Below are 19,814 nucleotides of genomic sequence, written 5' to 3' on the forward strand. Positions count from 1 at the left end.
CTTGTGCTGCAACTCTTTTGCCCGAGGCCTCTAATAGCTTGGACTCCTTGTCTGGGGGCGATGTGTCTCCTGTTGTTTGGGAGTTAGCCTGCTTTCTTGCGTTTGAAACTACTAAAGAGTCTAGAGGGAGCCGTGCTTTAATGTAAGCGGGATCTTGTGGGGCAGGTCTATATTTTTTTTCAATTCGAGGGTTAAGAACCCTAGCTCTGACGGGGTCTTTAAAAACCTCTGTGGCGTGTTTTATGACTCCCTTAATCATGGACAAGATTTGAACTGATTTTTGAGACTGTTCGAATGTGTCTAGAAGAAAGTCTTCTTCGGGTGTATCTGAATGCATGGTGACGCCATGGAAAAGTGCTGCCCTGTTTATCAGCTGCCAAACCCTAGGTGGTCATCTGGAGGGGAGGGTTTGGAGGGGTATGTAGTGGGATCAGGAATATCAGGTAAAGGGTAGGCCCAGTCGTCTAAGGGTACCGTATCCGGAAGTGTGAAAGGATCATTAGGATCATTAAGGTCATCCGGATCACCCCCTCCCCCTAAGCCATCATCATCATCCTGTGGAGGTTGTGTATGTGAAGGAGATGGTAGAGGAGAAGGAGGTGGGGGCAGGGTGAGAGGTGGTATAGGAGAGGAAGGACAAATGGGTGAGGTGGCTGAGTCCTTCTTTATGGGAGCTGGAGAAGGTGTTGTGTCCAGCTTCCTTTTCTTGTATGGCACAGCGGTGACATGTCCAGTTTTTGGATTGATATAAATCCTTTTTTGCGTGGGATCAGGGTGAAAAAGTTCTTCATTGTCCGAAAGTGGCTTTGGTGTCTACTTTTTCGGTTCCGATCTATGTTTTGGATGATCGGTCTTTTGTGACTTTAGGCAGTTGTTTCGGTACCGATGATGGTTTCGGTGCCGATGATGATTTCGGTGCCGGTGGAGATTTCGGTGCCGAAGAACGTTTCGATGCCGGTGGAGATTTCGGTGCCGAGAGAGAATCTTTAAGCTTGATAGCTTTAGATGCCGGTTTATCAATAGGTCTCGATGGTTTCGTTGTCGAGGGTATCGGAGCCTGCTTCGGTGCCGAGAGGTCTGGAGTCTTCGGTGCCGAAGGTACTGTGGGTACTATAACATGTGGTTTGCTCGAGCCCGAGCCACCTGTAGGCTTATATTTCTCCGGAGCCGAGCCCGAGGGCGGGGCTTCTGAAGACAGTTTTCGGTCGCGACTGGGGCCAGCTGGCGGAGTCTTGACCAATGCCTTTTTTGGGGGGGTTGGGGTAGGGGCACTGGTACTCACTCGTTGCCCCGGAGTGATGGGGTCATCGGAGTCGTCCGCTTCGGATAGAATTTGGAGTTCCTCGGAATCTTCTTCCGGGACATCGGGGCCCTGATCAAAGATGTCCTCTGGTTCTGGAGCCGGTCTGGTCATGATATGGCATCGAGCTCTTCGGTCCCGGATGGTTTTCTTGGATCGGAATGCGGCGCAGGCTGGACAGCTGGATTCGTTATGATCCGGCGAGAGGCACAGGTTGCAGACCTCGTGGTGGTCACTGTGGGGGAACTTTGCTCCACATCGGGGGCATTTTTTAAAAGGTGTCCTTTCCATGAGCCGTGTCCGGAACCGGTCCGATTGAATTTCGACGTCGAGTTGATGTATGTAAAGGTTTTTCGCTTTGAAAGCTGGATTTTTTTGAAGTTTTTAGCCGGAGTGGAAAAGTTCATCCGAACCCAATGGCGGAAAAAAACAATCTGAGGATGGAGTGGATGCCCATGCGCACTGTTGTCCAGAGGAGGAGTCACCTATCTCGTGACCAAAAGGCTTCTTCCGAAGACAACAACAACCTGCAATCATCCGAGCCCAACACCAGATGGCTATTTTATCCTAAGTGTGTGATCTGCAGCTCATATGCCTCGAACAAATTGTTACTAAAGGTAAGCAACTTTTTTACTGGGGGAAACTTCCACTAGCAGATCCCTGACCTCATGAATCTATACCAAGGCAGCATTGCATGAAGATGGATTTGAGGAGAAAAAGTAGGTTAACCAGCTCTAGGCACACCCTGGAAAACACACTAAACACATGACATATTGGCAGTGATCTAAATAGTAATTCACCAAGGAGAGACAACAGCCTAACCCAAGGGAGGTACCCCTACACACCACAGGACAAAAGTAACCAACCGTAACAATGAAAGCAAAGGAACGAGAACAAGACACCTAGACAGAAACGTCCAAAACTGGAGATCCATCGTTCCAGCAGACAATAACTGGTTAATGCCAGCAAACCAAAGGTGAAGCAACAGTCACACAAAGGGAGGAAGTAGAATATCCTAGGCCCTAATTCTTTTGAATCATAAGGCGACGAGGGTAAAATAAACAAATCATACAAACGCAATCACTACTTCGATGCATGATACAACACTCAGAGGATGGGCTGATGTGTGAACAAAAGGCAGAACTTATCAGTCATACAACAATCCAATGATAAAGGTAAAAAAAAAACCTCCTGCCTAACGAAGAACCAAATGCAAGGTATACCAGCAGAAAGCATAATTTGTTATCCACGCTAGGACGCCAGATAGGGTGCAAGGTGCCAGAAACTGAACCATCCAGCAAAGCGGCAGGTACAGGGGAGAGTACAGCATGTAGGCAGAGCCCGTCAAATCTCCACAGTACCACAACAAATAGGAGTCTAACCAAGATAACACTCAGAATGAACCATGAAGGTTGCATAAACAGTTAAAAGAAAATGCACCACAACCAAAAGAATGGTGAACATCACAAAAACAGCAGAAAGAAAACAAGGGACTGCAAACTGCAAAACCATCAACAGATGCCTATCAGTTCAATGGTAAAGAACTAGGTGACATAGAGGTACTACCAAGAACATGTATGGGCCACCATTCCCAAAAATAGAACACAGGAGCAACCAATCTGCAACCATCTATTTGACCAAATGGGTAAATATAGTCTCCTTAACCCTCAAATCTCAGAGTGAAGGGAAATACTGCCATCAGCTATTTTGCTTAACTCAGGACAAGAAATGAAGGATCCAATAAATCACCCTCCCACAATGTAAAGTGTATACACAATAGATCGTTGGGATCTAACAAGAACGAGAGGCAGTTGAATCCAACCAAGGCTGGGCTTCTGTTAAAGCAGTTGGAGACTTGGAAGGAAGAATTGCACTTCTCTCACCACAGCACATGTGACTGCAGGTGCACTACAACAGCATCAATGATAGAACAAATCCCAGGAGAAGGGCCTCCCAAGACTGTTTAAGGACACTCAAAGATCTGGCATTCCCCAACCACACAAGGGAATGCAGTATGACAACCCTTGATGTGCTCACCCCACATGGGGGAGGGGGCACTATCCCAAACCCTTATTGGAGGGTGCCTGCCATCAGCAAAACGTCGCCTCCCTCACCTGAGGAATGGCGTTGCTTTGCTGCTGAATAGGGGGTGAGACAGGAAGGAGGCCTCCTGATGGCAGGAGAGGCAAGTGGTCACCAGTCAGGAACCCACCAGAGGATGGTTTGGTTCAGGGGTCCCCTCTATGAGTGACCACTGAGTGCAGGGAATAATACATCTGACACTGGAATCAGTGCAGGTTTATTATTCCGAGATGTTTGATATCAAACACCCCGGGAGTCAGTAAAGCAAACACGGTGCTGGGAAACTCGTAATGACCAGTTTCCCGACCATATACTCAGTATGGCTTTAATTGGCACTTATAATATCTAAGAATGGCCTTAGATATTATATGAGCCTGTCGGCTCATGCAGATAGGGTCCTCACATGGGAGATAGTGCACCCTGCCTGAAGGGTGACTTACCTAGGTCTCATGCAGTGCTTGACAGGCATGATATACAGGTTTGTGTGCTATGTCGACACTTCACTTTTAGCTGCACCAAAACACTCAGGCTGCATTGGCAGTGTTGCATGTTTGTGGTGAGAGGTCTCCAAGGGTGGCAAAATAAATGCTGCAGCCCTCAGAGGCCATTTTCCTGGCTACCACGCCCTTGGTACCTTATGTACTCTTTACAAGGGGCTTACAGGTAAGCCAGAGTTGTGCTAATTGTGGAAGCAATGGTACAGATTAGTGAAAGAACACAGGCCCTGGGTACCTGATTCACAGGGACCTAGGACACACTCAGCCAAAGTGCATCAGAAATCTGACACAAAGTGGGGGAGATACTGAAACAGAAACCCGCTTTCCTACACCAGCCAACGCCAAGAGACTAAAAGGGACAGCTGACTGGCCTCCTGTTGCAGCACAGGGACACAACAGCTGAAGAAGCCTGCTGGGGAAGTTGGTAGCCTAAGGCCTTTAACCCACTGCGAACCGCCACTTTGCAGCACTAAGAACCAGCACGCTAAGCACAAAGTTGCATCCGAGTTCACTGAGCACAGGAGTGTTGTCAGAATGCAGTTGGGACCCTCAGGGGATGAGTTATCAACCCAGGAAGAATTGACCTGTGACTGCGATCCTGGGCAAATGGTAGTCCAGTGAGGACTGGACTTCTGTTAGCACCGAGAGGACTTCAACCCTATGAGCAGGACCACCTCACCCCCTTCGAGGATCAGGGAGAAGTCACAGCAAGAGCCAGTCAACAGCATCACACCCATAGCATTCTTGAGCATCTTCAGCATCCATCATCCCTTGAAACAGGAATACTTCCATAGGCAAGCCCTGCAAAAGTGCCTGAAATGGAATGAATACTGCTTCATCTGCTGAGGTAACTGTTTTTGAGGACCTCGCTGATCCCTCTGACTGGCTACCCACTGGAGTTGGTACCCCTAAGTGACTAAGTGACTGCAATACAATTTGCCCAAACTTTTTAGTAAAGCTGTCAGATTTGTGGAATATGCCAATGAGTGTTTGCGGTTGAGTGAAATGCTTTGATTTAATCTACCTTGTAAATTCTACATCTCCGGAGCCCTCTGGCGGATCTTTTTCATTGTGGTGTCTAAAAATTAATCAAATTAGAGCCTATTTTTATAAACTGGAGATGTATTTAAGTGTTTCCGTTATTTCTTCTTCAATTGTTTTAGTGCTGTTGAACAAGTTACTTACCTTCAGTATCAATATATCTGTAAGAGACAGATTAGTTATTGATTCTTCACTTTAGAATTACCCACAGGCGTCAGAATGGATCCAGAGAATTTTTCTTCAGCTGTAACCCTGAGCGTCGGTAGGTGGCGTTGATCGACTCTACGTTAGTCGTTGGCATTGTGGTCACCGGAATGACGTCACGGTATCTACTTAGACACCGCCCTCGCGCGCCGATGTCAGTTCTTTACACAACATTCCACGACAGGAGCACAGAGCCATGCAAGACACTGACCACTGGTGCAAAAAACTAGGGCCCTGAAGGGAAGTCCCTTACCCTAGAAGCCAGTTCGCAGAACGGGAAGGATGAGTGGGGCGGTGAGGAATCGATACCTAATATATGTCTTACAGATATATATATCATTACCGAAGGTAAGTAACTTGTTCATCTGAAAGAGACAATTAGTTATGGATTCCTCACCTTAGAATAGATACCACAGCAATACTAACCAAGAAGATGGGTCTGCGAACCAAGTTCACACCAGAAAGCCCTGAAGAACTGAACGGCCAAATAAACTGTCTCTCCGGACTTGGCAGTCCAGGCAAAAGTGTTTAGTAAACGTGTGCAAGGAAGCCCACGTATCTGCCTGGCAAATGTCACTGAGGGGGACTCCACGTCCCAAAGCAGTAGTGGCTGCCATCGTCCTGGTGGAATTGGCACGCAACCCACTGGAGGTTCCTTTTTCGCTAAGGAACAGCAGGTTTTGATACAAAGAATGACCCAACGCTAGATGGTCCGTAACTGCACGGCCCACCTTTCTTGGTACCCACATAGCCAACAAAGAGTTGGCCGTCGACCCGGAATTGTTTTATGCGATCCAGATAGAATGAAAGGGCGCGTTACAGATCTCATGCAATGGCAACGTTTGCCTCTCTCATGGCTCACGAGACTAGCCGTGGTCAAAATTAATGTCCTACCACGGGCCCTATATCTTTTCCAAACCCTCCCCTTATTGCCCCCACCGAATGTGCTCTTACACATACAAAATGAGATTGAACATTTCATTTGGGGTATGGTCTCCCCCAGGTTACAGAAGTCTCTGTTGTAATGGCCTAAAAAGGAAGGTGGCCTTGTGTTGCCGAACATCACGGGATACTTTCAAGCCTCGCTATTGCGCTATCTCGTGGAATGGAACCGTTCAATGAGGGAGAAACACTGGGTGTTTATGGACCAGACGATCCTGGGGACTATACTCATCACCAGTCACTCGACTCACCATGTTAGTATGGGATAGAGTGTCCAAGCGGGCAAACCATACAACATTCCCTTTGCCTATGTCCCCCATTTTCTCGAATACCGAATTCCCACCCGGGATGGATAAGGGGTCGGGTTCAAGGTTGTTAGCGGGAGGCTGCAAACGTTTGGGGCATTTGTTTGACCTCCAGGGGCATATCCCTTTTGAGCAATTTCGGGCGGATTACGGCCCCACCAGTTCCGACCGCTACCTTCACGTGCAAATGCTGCACTGGGTGTCTGGATCTCTAGTACGTCCTTTGGTTAGCAGCCCTTTGATCTAGTTTGAAAAGTGGCTTTTTCTGAAAAAAAGATGATTGTAAACTTATCTCGGGAATCTACATGTTTCTCTCCTGGGCACGATTGGGGTCTGGGGTCTTGACGGCCAGACAGAGGCGGAACTCGGACGAACGCTGTCGGACAAGGAATGGGAGGATATTTTTTATAGGATCCACCACACTGCACACTCCATGGGCCTCATCGAAACTGTGTTTAAAACTGTATCTTACTGGTACCACACCCCGGCTCGTTTAACTAAATGGAACTCACAGTGCGATGGTATCTGTTGGCGAGGCTCTGGGAGCCCGGGTACCCTTATTCATCTGCTGTGGAACTGCCCGAAGCTCACGAGATATTGGGACAAAATCCTCTATGAGATCGATAAAGCTTTCGACAATACCATTCCCATGTTCCATGCATACACTATCTCAGGATTGCCCAATGCCCTGACATTTCCCTTGAGTTGTACCAAGGGCAGACAGATCTCCCTGGCGTTGAATGCTGCACATCGGGTACTTTTATCTGGTTGGAAATCGTACAGAATTCCAGACCACGCACAATGGCTTCACCAGCTGTGGTCCCTTTTGGGCATGGAGAGACTCTCCATGGCTACCCAAGGGGACAAATCCTAATACGCTAAAATATGGGCCCCCTTTATTTCCATCCTCTCTACAGAGTTTCAGGAACTGACATGCCCTGCTGTGAGAAAGTGCCCTCTTTCTGCATGGTATGCCCCCACTCTTTGCTGAATTGCTGATGTTCTTTGACTGAGTGTGCCCTGGGCTCCTGCTAATCAGGTACCCAGGACCTATGTTCCTTCCCTAAAAATGCATTGAAGCCTAAACCCAATTGGCATCCCTAGCCACAGGTAGGCCCCTGGTAAATGGTACAATGGGTACCCAGGGCCCTGTGACCAGGGAAGGCCCCTAAGGGCTGCAGCACTTATTGTGCCACCCTTAGAAGCCCTGCACATTTTCACTCACACGCTGCCTTTACAGGCTGCGTGTGTTGGTGCAGAACAAAGTGAAGAGTCGACATGGCACACATCCCTGTGTGCCATGCCTACAAACCACTGCCCTGGCATACATCAGTCACCCCCTAGCTGGGTGCACTATGCCAGTGGTGAGGGTACAGGTGCATGAGCCCTGTACCCCTACAGTGTCCAGGTCCATTCCTGGGCATTGTAAGTGCAGTGCTGCCATTAAGAGTGTATGGTGCTGGGAGTTTGTCATTATGAACGCCACAGCACCATAATAGCTACACTGAAAACTGGGAAGTTTGGTATCAAACGTCTCAGCACATTAAACCCACACTGATGCCAGTGTGGGATTTAATGTAAAATGCACGACAGAGGGCATCTTAGAGATGCCCCCTGAAACTCGACCAACTTCAAGTGTCCTGAGTGAGTGGTTGCTTAGGCTGCCATCAACAGACATGTTTCTGGACCCCTGGGTCGACAGCATGCTGCTCTCGGGGGCCTGAAACAATGCACATCCTGGGACGAGGTGCCAAGCCTCCTCCCCCAGAATGGGCAGGGTTCACGAAGGAGAAACTTCAAAGGCATGCCGCCTTTGTGAGCCTCCTCAGACCATTTGCTGCTTTTAGCAACTGGTTCCCACTGTGGGCTGGAGAACCGTCGGGAAAAACAAGTGAGGGAAAGAGGTGCGCCCACCTCTGCCAACTCCACCCCTCAGGTGGGGGAGGAGAGGTGAAACACAACTCCGAGTCCCCGCCATCTTGAGGATGGGGGGACCTAACCAACCAGGGACATGCTCCTCCCCACCTCGCACTGGAGGGCGGCATGATGGGGGGTGGACCCACCCCAGGGACGGGACCCCTTGGTCCCTGCCCTTTGCCTACCTGTAACGCCCCTGGAAACTAGTATTTAGGGGTCACCCTGAACCTTGCTTCTTCAGATCCAGAAATGACAAGAAGAAAAGAAGAAGGACCGAACAGCCTTGCAGTCAGCTAACAAGAGGAAGACGCCCACTGACTTGGCCCCCAGCCCTACAGGCCTGTCTCTCCTCGAACCTGCTCCTGCAAAATCCCGGTGTGTCCTGCAGCCAGCAACCTCAAAAACCCCGGAGGACCTGCCTGCCTTCACTTCCAAAGACTGCTTCTCCCATGAGCACCGGATTTGTTTAACTGCAACCTCTGGTAGGAGCCGGAGACCGCATCCAGACCACACGCCGAACCCGGCCCCAGCTAGAGTGGAAAAACCCCACAAGCAGGTCACCCCGGCGATCCTGACCTGAGATCCGGTGACCCCTGACTCGGCCTCAAGCCTCCAGCCGACATCAGCAGCCTAGATCCAGAAGGCCCCCTTCACTGCGACCCGGAGCTGGTAAGAAGAACCGACCCCAAAAGGCACCACTGCAAGCGACGCCCCATGGCCTTGTGTGCTCAAACCGACGGTGCCTCACTAACCCCTAACTTCCCAACTTACCTCTCGAAGTGGTGGTTGCACCCAGAAGTCCTTAGTCTCCCTGCCTGCAGTGCTTTTGCAAACCGGAGGTTCTCCATTGAAAACAGGGCACCCGACCTCGAAACAGCACCCTGCACCCGGCCGCCCCAGTGCCGCTGAGGGTGCACCTTTTGTGCTACTTTGTTTCCCCTTTTGCCCGGACCTAAACCCTAGGAGCTTTGCTCCCACAACCCAGTGGCCTGCATGCCAGCACCCACCAACCGGAGGCCCCCTATCCCCATTGGATAACATTGGACCTCAACACTCTGTACCCGGCCGCCCTAGTGCCGCTGAGGGTGCAACAAGACCCTGGGGGACCCCTGAGTCTAACCCCAGAACCTTAACTCCCACAGTCGATAACTTACCTGTGAACCGATAGGATGAGTTACTTACCTTCAGTAACGATGTATCTGGTAGAGACACAGTCTAACTGCAGATTCCTTAACTTAGAATATCCCCAAGCGTCAGACTGGATCCGGAAAACTTTCCGCAGCAGCACCTCTGCGCACCAGGGGCGACACCGCACGGCTCCGCCCTGAAGTCGTCCACGGACGTGACGTCATTGGAGCCATATAGGCCCCTCCCGGCGCGCTGACGTCATTTTTCGTTGGAGAAACTTTTCCACACCACAACGCGGAGCCACCAGCAAAAACTGTGATAGTATGGGAACAGTGTGCGAAAAAAGATGAAAAGAAAAGAAGTGAATGGCGAAAAAGAGCACCATAAAGTACAGTGCCAGGCACTGAATACTGAAAAATAGTGAAGGGAAAGAGCAGAGCACCGCTCTGAGAAGCAACCCCGCAAAAGCGGAGGCTAAACCCTCCTCGGAGGCTGAAAGAGATGTAAAAACAACATAATGACAGACGACAGAAAGTCTGCAACCATAATATATTACTGTGAAGGACAACAAGTCCGGGACACAGGAGCATTGACAATCCAACAAAAGTTAGTACCAGAAAGTGACGCCGTATCCCCTGTAAGAGACTTATAGATTGATGTAGAGCCAATCGACTTCAAACCAATGGACTGCAGGGGAGGTAAGAGAGCCCAAGGACGATTGAGAAGGGGGAGGAAAGGGGTGGGGGGGAGCAGACCTCACACTGGACGACCCAGGGCCTAGGGATGTAAAAGGACACATGAGCATACCACCCAATCATAAGAATGGTGGAGCAGAGCAAGCAAAACAGAATGAAGCATCCCGTCTAGGTGTGAAGTGAAAGATGTCACCCTGCAGGAAGACAAAGCCACCAGGAGGGAGGCGAATGCGGGAAACCCAACCTGAAAAGCTCCTTGCAGAACGGGGCGTTAAGGAATCTGCGGCTAGACCGAAGGTAAGTAACTCGTCCATCTGATAGAGATATATAGCCGCCGATTCCTTAACTTAGAATAGATACCAAAGCCATACCCATAGAGGAGGCGGTTCTGCGACTGAACCCCACCAAGCTCCAAAAAGAACTTAGCCGTCAACAAGGTGACGAAACACAGTGGGGACAACAACGCCAGCGCAGCCAAGACCAGACCACAAAGCTCTGAAGGAGCGGAAAACAATGGGAAGCAAAGGCACCACAAGCCATCAAAGAACAGCACGAAAACCCCCTTGTGCCTACTGGGTTGCGAGAAAGAAAGCACAGAGCCCAAAATGCTGGTGCGGGAGTAAGAGTTCACGGCTTTGTAAAGAAGATGAACTGACCCGAGGGCCCGATGAATCCGCAGGATCCAATGTGTCGACACGAAGCAAGACCCAGAGAGAGGACAAAACAGTATGACAGAGTCAACGCATACCGGTCGAGTATGCACAGCAGTGGAAAAAACACTGTTGAACCTGCACGTGGGGCAGCATCAGTAGGATACTGACCCATGGCCAGAAAGTGCTGACATTACCAGAAGCACAAGCTACTACTTGTGTAACGATATATCTGTAAGAGACATTAGTTAGTGATAGATTCATTACCTTAGAATATTCCCCAGGCGTCAGTCTGAATCCGGAAAGTTTTCTGCTTAGCAGTACCCCTGCCAGTAGGTGGCACAGTACGGATCCGCGCCCATCACTGGTGTTGTGCGCGCTGGGATGACGTCACAGAGGCTACTTAGGCGCCACCCATGCGCGCTGACGTCAGTTCTGTACACAACTTTCCGCGCCGAAACGCAGAGCCATGCGAGAAACTGACCTTTGGTGCATAAAACTAGGGCCCTAAAAAGAGGAGGATGGGTGGGGCGGTAAGGAATCTATCACTAACTGATGTCTCTTACAGATATATCGTTACACAAGTAGTAACTTGTGCATCTGAAAGAGACACGTTAGTGATAGATTCCTTACCTTAGAATAGATACCCCAGCAATACCAACCCCGGTGGTGGGTCGCAAACAAGATTACACCATAAAGTCACGGAGCACAGAATGGCCAAAGAAGCCATCCCTCTGGACCTGACTGTCAAGGCAGTAGTGCGTGGTAAACGTGTGCCGTGAGGCCCACGTAGCTGCCTGACAAATATCCTGCAAGGGGACACCGTGCCCCAAGGCAGTAGTGGCTGCAGTTGACCTGGTCGAATGGGCACGCAGTCCCGCAGGAGGCTCCTTCTTGGCCAAGGAGTAACAGGCTTTGATGCACAGAACGGCCCACCGGGAGATGGTCCGTTTGTGCACCGTCAGACCTCTGTTGGCGCCTACGTAGCCAACAAAGAGCTGATCAACCACCCGGAACTGCTGAGTACACTGCAGATAGAATGCGAGCGGACGTTGTGGGTCCAGACGGTGGAGCCGCTCCTATTCCCTTGAAGGATGCGGTGGCGGAAAAAAGGTGGGCAAAGTGATGGTCTGCCCGATGTGGAAGGGCGTGACAACCTTTGGCAAGAAAGAAGGACGTGTCCACAGAACCACCTTGTCTGGATGAACAGAAAGGAAAGGAGGTTTGGAAGAAAGAGCCTGGAGCTCACTCACTCTCCTGGCAGAGGTAATAGCTACCAGGAAAGCCGTCTTGAGAGCAAGACGACGTAAGGGACAGTTATGAAGGGGCTCAAAGGGAGGGCGCATCAGAAAAGTCAAGACAATATTCAAGTCCCACTGAGGCATTATGAAGGGCACAGGTGGGAACGTATGCATAATGCCCTTAAGAAAACGGTTAACATCCAGGGACTTAAAAAGAGAAGGCTGATCTGGAAGCCATAGAAAGGCAGAGATGGCTGAAAGATAACCTTTAACAGTGCCCAGAGCAGAGTCCTGCTGGGCCAAAGAGAGAAGGAACAGAAGAACCTCAGAAAGAGGGGCAGAAAGGGGATCCACAGTCTTAGCTGTGCACCATGCCACAAATCTGTTCTACCTACAGGCGTACACCGTTTTAGTGGAGGGATGCCTGACTGCCAGGATGACATCAAAGACTTCGGGAGGAAGATCGAAAGGTGTCAACTGTCGCCACTCAATCTCCAAGCATGGCGATGGAGGCTGGACAGGTTCGGGTGGAGGACTGTCTCCTGCTGCTGCGACAGAAGATCCTCCCGAAGAGGCAGACCGATCGTGGGATCGATGCTCATACTGAGTAGCTCGGGATACCATACTCTTCGAGCCCAGTTCGGAGCCACAAGAATAACTTGGGCCCAGTCGCGCCTGATCTTCTTCAGCACTCTGGGTAGAAGCGGTATAGGCGAAAAGGCGTACAACAGACCACAGCTCCACTCGAGACGAAAAGCGTCTCCGAGCGAGTGCCGCCTTGGAAATTCCAACGCGCAGAACTGATGACATTGCACGTTCTCTTCGGTGGCGAATAGATCTAACCAAGGCTCTCCCCATCGCAGAAAGAGACCTTGCGCCAGGTCCAAGTTCAGACGCCACTCGTGATCCACCATGCACCGGCGGCTGAGTTAATCCGCCCTGGCGTTCAGAGAACCCACCAGGTATTGAACCACCAGGGTGATGCCCTGATGTTCCAGCCATGCCCAGAGACGCAGAGCCTCCTGACATAGGGTCCACGACCCCACCCCGCCCTGTTTGTTGCAATACCACATGGCGGTGGTGTTGTCCGTGAACACCTGCACCACACTTCCACGGACAGAGGGAAGGAATGCCTTCAGTGCAAGCCGGATCGCCCGCAGCTCCAGAAGGTTGATATGGAGCCGGGACTCCGCTGGAGACCAGAGGCCTCTGATCTCCGCCTTTCCCATGTAGGCCCCCCATCCCAGGAGGGACGCATCCGTCACCACTACGTGCTCCGGTTGGGGTAGGAAAAGGCATCTGCCACTGACCCAATCGCGGTCCATGAGCCACCACTGAAACTGTCTTGCAGTGCCCTCCGAGATCAGGACATGATCGGACAGGTTGCCCTGATGTTGAGCCCACTGGAACTTCAGGTTCCACTGCAGAGCCCGCATCCGCCACCTGGTGTCATGTACCAGCAGGATGCAGGAGGCCATCAGACCCAGCAGCCTTAGGGCTATCCTGACCGAAACTCGGGATAAAGGCTGAAAGATAGGAATCAGAGCCTGAATGTCCCGAACCCGCTTTTTGGGAGGATAGACCCGAAACTGCGCAGAGTCCAGAACTGCTCCGATGAAGAGGAGCTTCTGGGAGGGACTCAGATGTGACTTCCGCACGTTGATTGGAGAACCCCAGCGAATGCAGGAGGTCGGCCGTAGTCTGGAGGTGGGAGATGACTGCCTGGGGCGAGCCCGCCTTCAACAACCAGTCGTCGAGATAGGGGAAGACAGGAACCCCCCCATCTGCGCAGATGAGCTGCGACCACCGCCATCATTTTCGTGAACACCCGAGGGGCACTGGTGAGGCCGAAGGGGAGCACGGTAAACTGAAAGTGCTCGTGGCCTACCGCGAACCGCAGGAAACGCCGGTGGCCCGGCAGGACGGAGATGTGGAAATAAGCATCTTTCAAGTCCCACACTACCATTCAGTCTCCACGGTCTAGGGCAGCCAAAACCTGAGCTAAAGGAGGCATCTTGAACTGCTGCTGAGGTCCAAGATAGGGAGTAGGCCCCCTTTGCCCGTCTTGGGAACCAGAAAGTAGTGGGAGTAACAACCCCGTCCTACTTCTGGGCCAGGAACGCGCTTGATGGCCCCCTTGGCCAAGAGGGCCGTAACTTCCTCCTGCAGAAGTTGCAAGTGATCCCCCAACATGCGGTGGCATGGCTGGAGGGGACGCCTTGAAGGGGAGGGAGTAGCCCCTTCGGAAGATTTGCAGCACCCACCTGTCCGAAGTGATGGTACGCCAGTTGAGCAGGTGATGGCAAATTCTGCCTTCCACTGGCGTGGAATGGGCCTGAAAGCTCGGACTAGGAAGGCTTTGAGGCAGATGCTGTGGGAGCAGATGTGGACTGACTAGCTCTCTGTCCCCCTGCTCCGCCACGGCGGAATCCGTGACCGCGTTGAGGCTGGTTCTGCGGCCTGTGGCTGGACTAACGTGCGGGGGCGCCCCTTCCTAGGCCATGAAAGGGGTGAAAAGCAGAAGTTTGTTGGCGCTGGGCCGACAGGTTCAAGGACTTGACCGTAGCCCTGGAGTCCTTGAATCACTCTAGCGCGCTATCTGCTTTGTCTCCAAAAAGGCGACGGCCATCAAAGGGCATGTCCATGAGAGTGCTCTGGACATCCCCTGAAAAGTTTGTGGACCTTAACCAGGCGTGACGACGAATCGACACCGTGGTTGCAATCGCTCTACCCAGCGAGTTCGTGGTGTCTAGTCCACATCTAATGGAATACCGTGCTGCATCACGCCCCTCAGCAAGAGCCTGGGCGAGCCGTGTCCTGGCCTCCTCCGGACACTGGGGCAGCATGTCCGCCACCGTATCCCACAGAGAGTGGGTGTAACGGTCCAAAAGCCACGCGGTATTAATGGACCACAACCCAAGACTTAGGGAGGATAACAGTTTCTTGCCAAACTGTTCCATCCTTTTGGATTCCCAGTCCAGAGGTGTGGATGGGAAGGCGGTTTGGGACGTGGAGGCCTGGATAACCAGACTCTCAGGGGTGGGGTGTACGGACAGAAAGCTGGGGTCGCCCGGAGCTGGGCGGTGGCGCCAGGCCACGTTCCAATCCACAGGAGAGACTGTGGAGGGCTTGGACCAAGTGCCATTCAGAATGTCGGTGAGGGCCTCATTAAACTGCAGCAGAGGCTTCCTTAGTGCTTACTGGCGGTTGAAGCACCACAGTGAGGAGGTTAGTCCTCACGGCCACTGCAGGGAGCTCCAGGTGCAAGGCCTGGGCCGCCCTGCGCAGCACCACAGCATAATTAGCACCCTCCTCTGTAGCCACGGAAGGAGGAGAGATGAAACCAGTGTCAGGCGAAGTGTCTAGACCACTGGCGTCTCCCAGCTCATTTGCCCAGTCCTGACTTAACTGGCACTGCTGTGCCAGAGAGTCCTCAGACCCCTCCCAGTCCTCCCCTACATCCGTGTCCTGGTAAACAGGCAGAAATGACGGAGCCGGGTCATAGGCGAAAGGCTCACCCATCGACGCCGGAGACGGCGCCGAGAGGTGCTGCCGAACCCAGAATGAAACCAGGGACGGTGTCGTCTGAGGACATGTTACATGTTTTGAGTGGGATGACCGTGTCTAAGGCTGACTTAATTCAGGTAGAGAAATTATCTACCGCAAGGTCAGAGTTAAGATCTGGCTCTAAGCTTAGGGGCTGTGGTCCAAGTATCTTCTACTAGTTTGGCCCATGGTCTAACTCTCTTGATGGTAGGTATAACAACTATGTGGGGCTGCAAGAGATTGACGTAAAAAGGCAGCAGGACGTGGTGGTCGTGCAAGGCAGAGGTATGGGGTCGCCCACAAACAGATCCTTATTATTGGTAACGATTGGATCTAGCGTGTGGCTCAAATTATGAGTTGGGCACGAGACCCTTTGCAGAAGCTGGACTGCTAAAAGGTCTTTGGTCAATTCTGCTGTGTCCGCCATGTCTGGATTATCAAAGTGAAGTTTAAAGTCCCCCAAAAGAGTAGTATTTGGAGTACTACCGACATGGGAGGCTGCCATCTCCAGAAGAGATTGGGGAAATAGCCCACATCCACCCGGGGGGCGGTAGAGAAGTACTCCTGGGAAGGACTGTGTAGCGGATAGTGAGATGTTAAAGAAAACACTTTCACAGTCTGAGACAATGTTAGGTTCCACCTGACATTTGAAGAATTCTTTATATATTATTGCCAAGCCTCCTCCTTTCTTTCCCTCCCGGTCTTTCCGTTGAATGTTATATCCCGTCGGGAGAGTCTGCACCAAATAAGGATCGGACTCCTTGTGGAGCCAGGTTTCTGTTAGGAACATTATATCTGGGTATTCATCTTCAAGGAGTAGTTTCAACTCAGTTGAATGTTTAACTAGAGACCGGCAGTTAGTTAGTTAGTTAGATAGATATATATATATATATATATATATTTATTATATATATATATATATATATATATATATATATATATATATATATATATATATATATATATATATATATATATATATATAATTTTTTTTTTTAGAGTAGAGGGGTTCCTGGTCTCCGGGGTATTCTGCATGTGAGGGTGAAGCCTAAAGGTACAGTGGGAGCATTGGGAATCCTCACTGAGAGGAGTCATTGAATTACGGCACACTTTGAAGAGACAGGGCTTCGCCAGCTCAAACAGGAGACTACTGGAGTAAGTTATTATGTCTGGGTGTTGCGAGACAGGGGTTCTGGCCCCTGGTCCCGGACGGGCTTGCCTTAGGCGCGCCCACTGCGCGCGTCCGCACGGACATGTGGCAGATGAGGCTTCAAGCCGGAAGTCCCACCTCCAAGCTCCGCCTCCACACAAACGCTAGACGCAGTGGACCAGGAGGTGAAAACAATTAAGTGCCCAAAAGTGCAGAATCTAAGAATTGTGATCAAAAGATTTAAACACAGTTTTTAAAAGTCTGTGCAATAAAGGTTTAAAATGAGGCTACTTACAGGCTTGGAGCAGCACGAACAAACCGTCTGCCTAGCCCCTGCACGTCCGTGCTGACCAGTAGCAGATGAGGCTTCCAGCTGGAAGTCCCACCCCCAAGCTCCGCCTCCTGGGCCTTTTCCCGCTTCCTCCACACAAACGCTAAACGCGGTGGACTGGGAGGCGGGGGGTGACAACAAGTAAGTGCCCAAAAGTGCCCAATCTAAGTAATGCAATCAAAAGATTAAAATGCAGTTTTTAAAAGTCTGTGCAATACAGGCTTAAAATGAGGTTGCTTACAGGCGTGGAGCAGCATGTGAACAAACCGTCTGCCTAGCCGCGGAGAATAGGATATTATGTGCTTAATGTGGGAGATCAGTGTCTTAACGTCTTTGTATTTTGTTGCACGTTTCATTTGTGTGCTTTCAATGATTAATCACTGTTCTTACTCTTGATATAGTAATACTGAGTTATTTTTTAAGAGCTAATATTTAAAAAAAGATACCGATATACACATTTAAACCGTGATGTACCTCAATTCAACCTTCAGACCACCTTCTTTGAACTAGTCTTGGACTTTTTGACCAAGTTACTCAAGGAGTAAACTTTCCAGTGCAGATCTAGCACTTAGAATTCTACTCATTGGAAAAATCTGCGATCTCACATTCCATCGCATTGAGCAGTCCTTAAGACAGCAAGGGTGCAGGAAGATGAGAGGACAGTAAATATATTGGTGCAAAAGAAAAGATTAGTGGTGTAGTCCTTAGCCATTAGAAGGTTTCTCTCAAACTCACTTTAGTCCCTGAACCCTGCACATGTTTATAAATTGTATGTACATCTACTGGTAGGTGATGCAACCACAGTAAGACAAATGACAGTACAACCCATCAGAAGACAGAAACCAAAAAAATATGCAGCAGTGTGCAAGCCTCCTTACCTGGAGACATAGATGCAGGGTTATAATGCCTGGGAGGGAATGCAAGCTGAGTACCGGGGACATAAGTGATTCTGTCCATGGGTGGAGTGCTTGTTCCTCCAGGATGAGGCACTAGAATAGTGGGAGGCATATTGGTCAGGTCAATAATCCCTGTTAGAAAACAGAACATTTTTATTTATTTTTTTCTTAAGCTCATATAAAGCATATCCACATTGAGATCACAAATAAAATATTCACAGCATAAATTATTCAACAAATTCACTGGAGTGCTCCTTGCACCAGTGAATCAAAGGTGAATGTACGTGTAAGATTTTACAGAAGATTGAAGTGCATGCCTGCTGAAAATGTTGTGCCAATCCATCCAGTTTCATTTTAATGGACTGTCCTATGCTTTTTGTGAGGAAATGGTATGCATTCTATGACGTGGTTGTGCGACCTAACTGTGTAATACACTTACCAACCCCTTTAAAACCAGTATATTTTATCTGTAAAACCCTTAGCTCAACCCTGGGTAGCTGCAGCACTGAGCAGCAAGGCTAACACAGAGGAACAAGTGTAAAACATTTTACCAGCACCAAAACAATTAAAATAGAAATCCAACACTAATTTATAATAGACTGTATTTTTTTTTAAAAGAATTTAGACGCTATAACGAAAAAAAACCACCGCGGGTTCTGGAGATACTGATTTTACAAGCAATAATAAATCACAAACAAATTTCAATCGACCCTGAAAAAGAATTGGCAAAGTATACAAACTGGACACTAAGAACTATTTCAAAGAAAACTTAGTTAAGTGTCCATGTGTTAGTTAGGCGAAATTAGGGTGAGCAACTATGGCAGGGACCTAGCAAGGGGTCCCTCAGTGCAACAGGTCAGTCCTTCTAAGTTGGTCAAGATCTGAGGTCTGGGTGCCAGGAGTGCCCCCTTTGATGGGCTACCAGGTTACCTCCCACCTGGTGACCACTTCCTCTGGAGTGTGGCATCTGGCTATTCCAGGATGAACCATTCTGCCCACTCCCAAGATGGTGAGACCCATCTTTTGGTGTTCAGACCTCCCTAGCCCACTTTAGGGGTGTGGCTACTTCAGGGCTACACGCCCATGGGGAAACCCGTTTGGCAACTGGTTTCTCCGCTCTGTCTCACGTGCTAATCTGTCTACTTCAACAATGGGGCAGCCCTCAACCTGGTGTTACACATCTGCCCTTCAGAGGCAGTATCGCCTTTGAAGCCTGTCTTTAGGGTCTAACACCCAAGTGGCTTCCTGCAGGATGGCGGTTACGCTTCCCTGGCCTACAATCCCTCATTGTTCTCCTTCCTGAGAGTGTCTGGCACGTGTCTCTAGGAGGGCAGAAAGCTGTCTCATGGAGCAGGCTCCATGTGTGCATGGGAAGGCATAAGAGTTTTAAAGACAACTAAGTGCACACTGCAAGAAGTTACATTAATTTCGACTAGATATACAAGTTGGGCTTAATGTAACAAGTTGTTGGATACCTTGGAGTACCCACTTTGGGCGCACCACTCAGGAATAAGTACAACTAAGGGCTGAGCGTGTAACCCTTGTAAGAAACCGGCTCTATATATACTACACCAAAATGAGGTATAGTGTGTATAGGGTTCAAGTGTCCCCAGAGGCAGGCAGAGGTGCAAGTTAGATAGAACTTTACTCTCTAATTGTGGTAGCATGGTCGAGCAGTAAGGCAGTATCAGAGAACAGTGTTAGGTATTTGATGTACACACTCAGTCAGCAAATTAATTCACACACTCAAGAACTGAACTCTAGGCCAATTGTTGTTGTATTAAACTATACTGTTTATTTTTAGAACCAAGCAAGCCTGGCACAGGTAAGCATTAAATACTTTTCAGTAATAAGATACTGGATATAGAACAGTTTGAAAATGCAATAGA

The 19,814-nt window shown here is 49.8% G+C and overlaps 1 protein-coding gene across 33 annotated transcripts in view; it reads right to left on the reverse strand.

The window, feature by feature from the left end:
• NCOR1 (nuclear receptor corepressor 1) overlaps window positions 1-19,814 on the reverse strand; it is a 1,832,391-nt gene that overhangs the window by 444,686 nt on the left and 1,367,891 nt on the right. For 29 of the 33 annotated variants that reach the window (XM_085649294.1, XM_085649293.1, XM_085649281.1 and 26 more), the window contains one exon: window positions 17,908-18,057. In XM_085649294.1, the coding sequence (XP_085505420.1) occupies window positions 17,908-18,057 (150 nt within the window). The remainder of the gene's footprint in view (window positions 1-17,907; window positions 18,058-19,814) is intronic. The other 4 variants (XM_085649298.1, XM_085649287.1, XM_085649284.1 and 1 more) reach the window with 1 other exon arrangement.

This window comes from Triturus cristatus, chromosome 3_2 (genome assembly GCF_964204655.1).
Source record: "Triturus cristatus chromosome 3_2, aTriCri1.1, whole genome shotgun sequence".
Classification (NCBI taxonomy): Eukaryota; Metazoa; Chordata; class Amphibia; order Caudata; family Salamandridae; genus Triturus; species Triturus cristatus.